This window comes from Glandiceps talaboti, chromosome 18 (assembly GCF_964340395.1).
Source record: "Glandiceps talaboti chromosome 18, keGlaTala1.1, whole genome shotgun sequence".
NCBI classification, from domain to species: Eukaryota; Metazoa; Hemichordata; class Enteropneusta; family Spengelidae; genus Glandiceps; species Glandiceps talaboti.
In genome coordinates, this window is record NC_135566.1 from 11,704,748 (window position 1) to 11,715,000 (window position 10,253).

The 10,253-nt window shown below is 37.1% G+C and overlaps 1 protein-coding gene across 1 annotated transcript in view; it reads left to right on the forward strand.

The window, feature by feature from the left end:
* The first annotated feature begins 876 nt into the window (after window positions 1–876).
* Window positions 877–10,253, forward strand: part of LOC144449127 (carbonic anhydrase 3-like) — a 19,312-nt gene continuing 9,935 nt past the window's right edge. The window contains exons 1-3 of the mRNA XM_078139588.1: window positions 877–1,299; window positions 7,428–7,460; window positions 8,773–8,943. Of these exons, the coding sequence (XP_077995714.1) occupies window positions 1,293–1,299; window positions 7,428–7,460; window positions 8,773–8,943 (211 nt within the window). The 5' untranslated portion in view covers window positions 877–1,292. The remainder of the gene's footprint in view (window positions 1,300–7,427; window positions 7,461–8,772; window positions 8,944–10,253) is intronic.

Consider the following 10,253-nt stretch of genomic DNA (forward strand, 5'->3'; position numbering starts at 1 on the left):
ATGTATGTATGTATGTATGTATGTATGTATGTATGTATGTATGTATGTATGTATGTAAAGATAACTGACCCAGGCTTATATTGTGATGTGATTCGTCCAGTCACCCGCATGCCACCGGCAACTTCCATTGTTCTCTCAAACTATTCCCACGGTATTTTGTATGTGTCTATTGACATCACCCTTGGTTTAGTTTGTGCTAGGAGTAATTATGGTGTGCGCAAAATGAACAGTATTGAAGTTAACGGTAGAGTGAAACGCCCTCATTCATAATTCGTCATGAACCTTCTATATAACCATTCTAACAATACGAGTAAAAAAATTCAGGTGTCGCAAAACGTTATACACATCGGCTGAAACCGTTGGCACACGACTTGGATTGATATTGACATCTCCAGAATGCAATCTAACACGGTTCTACAATGGTCACAAGTTCTACCGTGGAGTAATTATACTGACATACTTGCTCCAAGGTTCTACCAACCCTGTCATACATTGCCGATCGTATCATGGTCTATATTTAGCTGGTTCCGTGTGTTTTAGAAATGATGGGATATGTCAGTTTCACAACGTAATGTTCCTGAGTGATATTTGGTGTGTATAATGAGTGACCCTTTACAACGTTATGTACATATCCGCTTTGCTACATTCAGACACAACTTAGATTTTATCATGAGTAAAATATAAACGTAAGCCGTCCTTATTATGAACGGTTTGTAAAAAAATATTATTATTATATTCGTGACTCGGTGACGTGACCTTTGATATTTGGGTTAGTTAAATATGTGAAATGTTTGTTAATGAAAGTTGTTACGTAAGCTTGGTTGTTTTTTTTGTGCTGAATGAGAAAGTCATTGGTGCGAAACCATAAACAGAGAGGTGGAGATCGATCCGGCATTCACCCTACGATTATTACGCACTGGCACTATTATACAAATGAATGTTCCACTATTCGCCGTAGATAGCCTGTTCTATGCTGTGTCCCGGTTCTATTCAAGTGACTTGGTGCAAGTTTCAGACATGACAGCGACACCCCCCTGTTAACGGTACAATAGAAACTGCAAACGTCAGACGCTGAGCTTTACACGCGAGCTGAGTATACACATACTAAGCCGTAAACCAGGTCATTCGTTACTACGAGTACTACCAGAACACTGCTGAATCACTACAGTCTTAATATTCCGGCAACACTCGTACAGTTTACTACTCTATCTGGCCTTGTCACTGCCGTACTAAATATCTATACCGATTTCACTGTAGAAGACACCGGTTGATAAAAAAACATCTTGCAAAGCATGGCTGGTAAGTAATACCATACATACTATCGCTGCTGTCAGAAATGTGACTTTTAACATGGGAGAGACGAACATGTTTTGCTTTCTCGCAGATCTCGTGCTTTACATGTATAACTTCAAGACCGTTAGAAGATTAGAACTGTATATTAAATACTAGACATTTCATAAAGTCATATCGGCCTATAAGTCCACTACGTACACTCGCTCCGAACATTTCCTGCGAGTCCAAGGCTGATGTGATCGTCAAAATAGACGCTTTAATATCGTCACGTGAACTTAACAACAACACAAAACGTCCGTAGTTATGGCGTATCTTGATGTATGCAATGCTCACAACAAATCGATTGATGTAATTGTAACGAGAACCTTTAAAGTATCCTTCATCTACCTATGTCTCTAATTAAATGTAACTAGAGGTAACATGTGTATGACCTTCTCTCTGGTACAGTCTGAGCGTATTCACGCGGAATTCTTTCGCAATGGGAGCTGCGTCGAGATTAAAACTACCACAGACACATTGAAGTAACGGATCCGCTTACAGTAGTGTTTATATACTCGGTGCCGTAACATGCAATGTGATTTTATCAAAAACGACCAAGAGGTCTCGAGAAATATTTGGACCGTACACGGTACAGAAAGAAAATCGTGTATTAGATATGACTGATTGAATCATAGGGATGCGACATCCAGCAAATTAATTTGATTCGAGAGGTTTCCAACCGACAGTAGAATGCGAGTGACGTCCTCAATCAACCTTAGTTTTCCCGTTACTTGAAATTGTTACAACCTTGTATATGCCTCTTACGTCGCCGCCATTCTTACACGCACCTTTTGTGCTTTCTCATTCATGCATATTAACGTGTTGTAGACTCTTTTAAATTCTTTGCCCAAACATTGACAACAGAGGTTAAATGTCAGTTTGTTTTATCTTTCAAAAAAACACCTCTGTGATAAAAGGAAAGTGATAAAAAGGTTGAAATGCTTTATCTTGCATAGATTTATAAAGGCCAGGTTTCCAATATTCTACATTAGTGTTATCTTTATGACGCCCTAGGGATTTACACAGGGTTATTATGACCACATTTTCTCGGTATTTCTCTCAACCTCAATTTTAATCTTGATCCGAACTTGGCCAGAGTTTCAAGACAATTAACATCATATTAAGGGCCAGGGATTCAATTCCGGTGTTTATTTTCATATCAGTCGAGCCATAAGGACAAGATAGATTTTTTTCTGGACCAACTTTTACATCAGCTCTGCCAGGCAACTATTTCTCACCTAGATTTTAAACCTAATCCAAATTGGGCCTGTAAATGTCATTTGCAAAATATTCATCACGGACAAATTTAACTCCCAGCGACAAGCTAAAGCCTTAATCTGTACGTACACCTATATTTATAGTTGTACAAATACCAGCCATGTTTTGGCGTGGGATATATGCCAACGCCTGTTCGCATACCTTTATATTAATGATTAAAGATACTTATGTTAACGTTTTAACTCACTTTATCATAATTCAATGTGTTTCAGAGTCCGTCCCGAGTTATACTCACCATGCACTCACGTTGTTCATTATGCAATATGACAAGCCCAATATGATACAATGATCAGTGCGAGGCAACGAAATTTTTTATGAATAGAAAGCTGTCTACTAAATCTGAGCATAGCAGTAGACGATAATACACGATAAATTTCTTACTTCCAAACATGTCTTCCATATGTGATATTTCTAGAGACTACCTGTGTAATATTCCATGCGCAGTGACAAAGCTAAAACTGATTTGTTCTGTCTTGGATGCACTCAAACGGTGATTGCGGGGTCTAACTTTGCCACGATAAGATCAAAGATTTACTTGATAGTAATACAGTATACACACCCACGCACACGTATGAGCTCACGCACACACGCGCGCGCGCACGGAACAACAGACAGACAGACAGACAGACAGACAGACAGAATACAACGCACACGTATGCGCACACACACATGTACAACATGCATGCACGAACGCACACAAACGACGGAACAACAGACAGACAGACAGACAGACAGACAGACACACAGATAGACAGACTGACAGAACACAACGCACACGTATGAGCACGCACGCACACACACAGGCATACATACAGACAGACAGACAGACAGACAGACAGACAGACAGACAGACAGACAGACAGACAGACAGATGGGCAAATATAATGATAAACAATGTACATGGAAAGTACCTTTGGGAGGAAAGGAGCCATTACATTACGCATTGAAGCCTTTGTGAACTCGAATACATCACAGACAAGAAAGAGATACATGGGGTATGGCCTATACATTTTGTAGCTGTATTAAAGTGTGATGCACATAGAAACACAAAACTAGACTGATAGACTACATACAGCGCTCGTGACATTTTAAACTCAAAGAGGAAAGACGGTCACTGTACAATGCTGACCTCCCTCAATAGCACTCACTCACTCACTCACTGATTGAATTCGTTACAACCTGCCAACGAATACTATCATTTCACACACCGTGCAAAGTGATTAATCTCGAGACAACTACAGCATGTGTCAAATAATACATTGCACCCAAGTCCTTGTACCTTGTACCTTCTAGTCTTCACTTCAAAAATTGGTCCACCAGGGGACTATAACTGGAAGGTTCTGATCAGAGTTCTGACGAGAGTGGTGGTGGGCGTTTAGATGGATATTGTGGGGTGTTGGTTTCTTGTACACGTGTATGTGGGTTTTGAATGTCTCACAAGATTGAATGTCAACAACACGTTTGTGGTAAGCTGTTCCATAGTGTCGTAGCATCCGGAACGAAGGATTGGATGAAGGGGCTGATGTGTAATGGTACATTTCAAGGTGTTTGTTTAGTTTGTTTTAATAATTTACTCTCGTGCAATTATTTCTGCTTATTGCTACACTAACATATGATATGTCATACCCAATTTTAACGGTAAGTTTGACGTGTAACTTCTCGCTAAATTAGAGCAACAGATTTATGTCAGTGGTTAATAATCTAGCACTGTGTAAAGGTTGTCAATAGAACAGACTATTGCAGGTATTGAATTAATCAACACCAGCATGTCGATCTTGAAATCTGATTGTAAAAGATGTCTAAATTCGGATGACATGCCAAACAGGTGTGCCCTCATGGTGTGAACACTGATGTGGGGACATCTTGGCAAGCACACAAAATGCATGTTTACATTTATCTCTGAAATATGTCAATCTAGGCTGACCGTCGTCGACATACACAGACCACGATGCTCTAAATAATCAGAGTGTACATAGTATATAGCCATTTAGTGATGCCTATGTAAATATCCATTGTACTTTATATATAAAACTCTGTCATTCATTTACTGAACATAAGAGTCTAGTAAAACTGTCATTTACTGAACACCGGAGACCAAAACTGTCATTTATTGAACACTGGAGTCTAAAACTGTCATTTACTGAACACTGGAGACTAAAACTGTCATTTTATTAGAGTCTAAAACTGTCATTTACTGAACACTGGAGTCTAAAACTGTCATTTACTAAACACTGGAGTCTAAAACTGTCATTTACTGAACACAGTCTAAAACTGTCATTTACTGAACACAGTCTAAAACTGTCATTTACTGAACACTGGAGTCTAAAACTGTCATTTACTGAACACTGGAGTCTAAAACTGTCATTTACTGAACACAGTCTAAAACTGTCATTTACTGAACACTGGAGTCTAAAACTGTCATTTACTGAACACTGGAGACTAAAACTGTCATTTACTGAACACTGGAGTCTAAAACTGTCATTTACTAAACACTAGAGTCTAAAACTGTCATTTACTGAACACTGGAGTCTACAACTGTCATTTACTAAACACTAGAGTCTAAAACTGTCATTTACTGAACACAGTCTAAAACTGTCATTTACTGAACACTGGAGTCTAAAACTGTCATTTACTGAACACAGTCTAAAACTGTCATTTACTGAACACTGGAGTCTAAAACTGTCATTTACTGAACACAGTCTAAAACTGTCATTTATTGAACACTGGAGTCTAAAACTGTCATTTACTGAACACTGGAGTCTAAAACTGTCATTTACTGAACACAGTCTAAAACTGTCATTTACTGAACACTACAGTCTAAAACTGTCATTTACTGAACACTGGAGTCTAAAACTGTCATTTACTGAACACAGTCTAAAACTGTCATTTACTGAACACTAGAGTCTAAAACTGTCATTTACTGAACACTGGAGTCTAAAACTGTCATTTACTGAACACTACAGTCTAAAACTGTCATTTACTGAACACAGTCTAAAACTGTCATTTACTGAACACTAGAGTCTAAAACTGTCATTTACTGAACACTGGAGTCTAAAACTGTCATTTACTGAACACAGTCTAAAACTGTCATTTACTGAACACTACAGTCTAAAACTGTCATTTACTGAACACTGGAGTCTAAAACTGTCATTTACTGAACACAGTCTAAAACTGTCATTTACTGAACACTAGAGTCTAAAACTGTCATTTACTGAACACTAGAGTCTAAAACTGTCATTTACTGAACACTGGAGACTAAAACTGTCATTTATTGAACACTGGAGTCTAAAACTGTCATTTACTGAACACTAGAGTCTAAAACTCATTTACTGAACACAGTCTAAAACTGTCATTTACTGAACACTACAGTCTAAAACTGTCATTTACTGAACACTGGAGTCTAAAACTGTCATTTACTGAACACAGTCTAAAACTGTCATTTACTGAACACTGGAGTCTAAAACTGTCATTTACTGAACACAGTCTAAAACTGTCATTTATTGAACACTGGAGTCTAAAACTGTCATTTACTGAACACTGGAGTCTAAAACTGTCATTTACTGAACACAGTCTAAAACTGTCATTTACTGAACACTACAGTCTAAAACTGTCATTTACTGAACACTGGAGTCTAAAACTGTCATTTATTGAATATTACAGTCTAAAACTGTCATTTACTAAACACTAGAGTCTAAAACTGTCATTTACTGAACACTGCAGTCATTTACTTAACAAGAGAGTCTAAACTGCTGTCATTTACTGACCATGAGAGTCTAAATTGCTGTCATTTACCGAACATGAGAGTCAAAACTGCTGTCATTTACTTAACACTGAAGGTGGAATCTAAACTGCTGTCATTTACTGAACATAAAAGTCTAAACTGCTGTCATTTACCGAACATGAGAGTCTAAACTGATGTCATTTACTGAACATTAGAGTCTAAACTGCTGCCATTTACTGAACATTAGAGTCTAAACTGATGTCATTTACTGAACATTAGAGTCTAAACTGATGTCATTTACTGAACATTAGAGTCTAAACTGATGTCATTTACTGAACATTAGAGTCTAAACTGATGTCATTTACTGAACATTAGAGTCTAAACTGCTGCCATTTACTGAACATTAGAGTCTAAACTGATGTCATTTACTGAACATTAGAGTCTAAACTGATGTCATTTACTGAACATTAGAATCTAAACTGCTGTCATTTACTGAACATTAGAGTTTAAACTGCTGCCATTTACTGAACATTAGAGTCTAAAACACATCTTCCGTGCATGATTGCACCAAGAACAAAAAAGGAATTATATTGTGAGTAATGTACATGTCATGGTAATATGTAGCATTCATCATAAGTTCGTATAGTATCATAATACAATCTCATCTCGTAATTTTCCAGAAGCTCCTAGCATGGTCTTTTGTGTATCATTAGATTGTCATTACCTATATATAATGTCTTCAGTTATGGGTAATTTTGGTGGTAAAATTGTACGCCATTATTCTTCAGCACATATTATACTAATGATTTCTACCTTCCTGGGAAAGTGCATGACTCTCTCTCTTTTTCTCCCTGATTTTTGTAAAAACGTATTCGTATCCCAGCGAATATTAAGGTAATCGCCAGTCCCTCCATGACAACATTAATGCGACGTACAAATGTAATGTATTTATTCATTATGTTCTTTCATATCCTCACATTTTTATTCATTCTCCGATGTCGAGTCACATGTACACGTAGCTCCAACCATGCAATTTAATCAAACCAGCTGATTGATAATCACTATAATCATATTCTTTTTACCTATTATCTCACAGCTCACTGGAGTTACAATGTCAATGGGGAGACAGGTATGTGAGGGTTTTTTTCTTTCACATCGATGTAAAAGTCATCGTTTTTGCAGAAAGGAAATTTCATGAAGTGATCTTTTTTTCTGGACAAAAAATCTAAAACATCTGGTTTGATGATATCATTTCATAAGTTTATTAATATATTATTTAGAGGTCACTTTTGTCAACTGGTTATTATTTACTTCCAAAGCGATGGTAAATTTGCATATCACAATGATATTTAAGTTATACTTTGAGATTTTGAAAATATAGACTAAATTTGTGTTTGATGTTACATGTATTTTATTATGATATGTTTGTGTTTGATTTATGTTACATTTCTTCACAAATACATTCTCAAATATATCCACTAGACAAAATTTACCTGAAACATGCTATACGAAATAGCCAGCTTTATACCCAATGAAATTGACAAGCAACAAACAGCCAGTGACAACAAAGATGACAATTCTCATTAGGAATATGGAATCTTGAAAAGAAATATAATTTATTGGTAAAAAATGAGCAAACTAAGCCAAATATTAGAATTGTGTCACATTTGTATGCGAAAACCAGAAATGACACGTCTGATGTTACCGATAATGAAATTTACTCAGTTTGCACCAATATCACTCTGCTTTGCCTGTCAACACCAATATCCGCATGCAATAAACGAGTTGTCTGTAAAAAATGAACTGATAGTGTTCTTAGTGCCTCTAGCTACAGAATGACAGCTGTTAACTCTTTCTATAAATAGAAGAATATATCACAGATCTAGATAAGTTTTGGGTTGTTGGGTTTTTTTTTGAAAGAATACAATGCTAACATCCAACACTTTTAACACCAAGTATTTAAGTGTTATACAATTTTTAACGATCAACTAAGAAATTTAGTGTCCTTCAAAACGTGCGAAACTCATGAAAATTCCACTTTTTTGGAATCAATGTCAATTACCTTAATGTTGATATCAATACAACCTGTATATCAAACATTAGCTAGGGCATACACATGTGTCAGTGTATGACAGTCTGTTTTAGGATGTTCTATCTTCTATCTGGCTGGCTGTCTGTCATTAGATTCGATTAGTTTCTTCTACTAAATCAACAAAATCGTAAGAACAGTTACACGAATTAACTACTGGTTCAAATATAATTGCAATGAATTACTCGGATAACCCACAATTTTAGAGACATGTTTCCAGTGGGATCTATCTCAGACCATGGTCCATGCTGTGATTCAAGATTGTGTGTTGCTTTCATGGCCTTGCAATCCGCAGGCTTATATGAATTGTTTCCTACCAAGAATATAACATACTTTTTTTCCCACTATTTAGGTCCGAGTCATTGGGGAGAACAGTACGAGACTGCGAACGGTAGTCACCAATCACCTATCGACATTGATACCAGTAAAGCCAAGACAGTTGGTATTGGTGAATTTACTTTAACTGGTTTTGACGATTCTCCCAGTGGTTCTGAACTGACTTTGACAAACAATGGTCATTCAGGTAAACACACGTTTTACTGAAACAATTATTGATTGTTTGCAGCGTACCACTAACATGCGAACATCCTTGGAGTTCTTGTCAATTTCTCCTTGGATATATTGTTATTCTGCATTTCAACATCTTGGGACAAGCCTTGGGGGGATCAAAGAACAATATCTTGAATTCGTAATTAATGTGTTTCAGTTCAGACATGACGCTGTTTATACTTGTCACCAAATACCTAGTTTGGGAAACGAGTATCTCCAGTGATTCACAGTGGTGTCAAGACTGGTGTTAATATCGTATATCTTGAGATGTTTAATATTCAAGTGTTAAGCGTATTTTGTTCTATGTTCTTGGGTGCGCTCATAATATAAATGACCTATTGTTATCTTAGGACGCTCAACTATGCGTGACCTCAGACAACTTCTGAGCCCAAACCAAATGTTCCAAATCTCTGAAGCTTTGGTCATTACAGTGTTGTCATTATTCGACATGTTAAACTGTAATCCAAAATTACTAGCAGAGATGCATAAATTCTATCACCCCCCCCCCCCGTATCTCTCTCTCTCTCTCTCTCTCTCTCTCTCTCTCTCTCTCTCTCTCTCTCTCTCTCTCTCTCTCTCTCTCTCTCTCTCTCTCGCTCTCTCTCTCTCCACTGAATGTATGATAACGACTAACTAATTTTAACACCCCACTCACACTGAGGCGGGATTGTCTAATGTTACTAAGCTGTCCTTCTTCGATATGTATAATTATGTATACGTTGACGTGTGGATATCAATATCAAGCGAAATATATCTATCTGTTTTCTACTCGAAGGTTAAATCAGTATTACACCGAGTTTACTCTCTTAGGAAATTGATAGGTTGACATTTTATCTAGAACGACAGATGTGTAAACCTACACAGACCAAAATAATCCATTGTATTATTTGTGGTGGTACCATCCTGTTAAACCTTGTGATGAATAAGATAACAGAATTGAAATTCGTCCAATACAGATTTGCATATTGCAGTTCTCATTTTTGAATCGGTAAAAGCGAACTAATTGCCTGTGGATAAAATACAATTTCTTCCAAATCACCAGGGAATATTACTGCATGTGGATATAATTGCTTTAATATTCCATTGCGCTAACGGTTCAGCTGTATTAAATTGTAACGGTACGTTTGATCAGACTGATAGAATTATACCTATTCGGAAGTCGATTACGTCACGAGGCTGTCGCAGGAATAACCTTCCAGCTATATGTGTGCGAATTGGTAGCCCGGATGTGCGGTGTGTTCTGTCTGTTGACAATAGACCATTCTCGCAAACCAGAGTTATAAT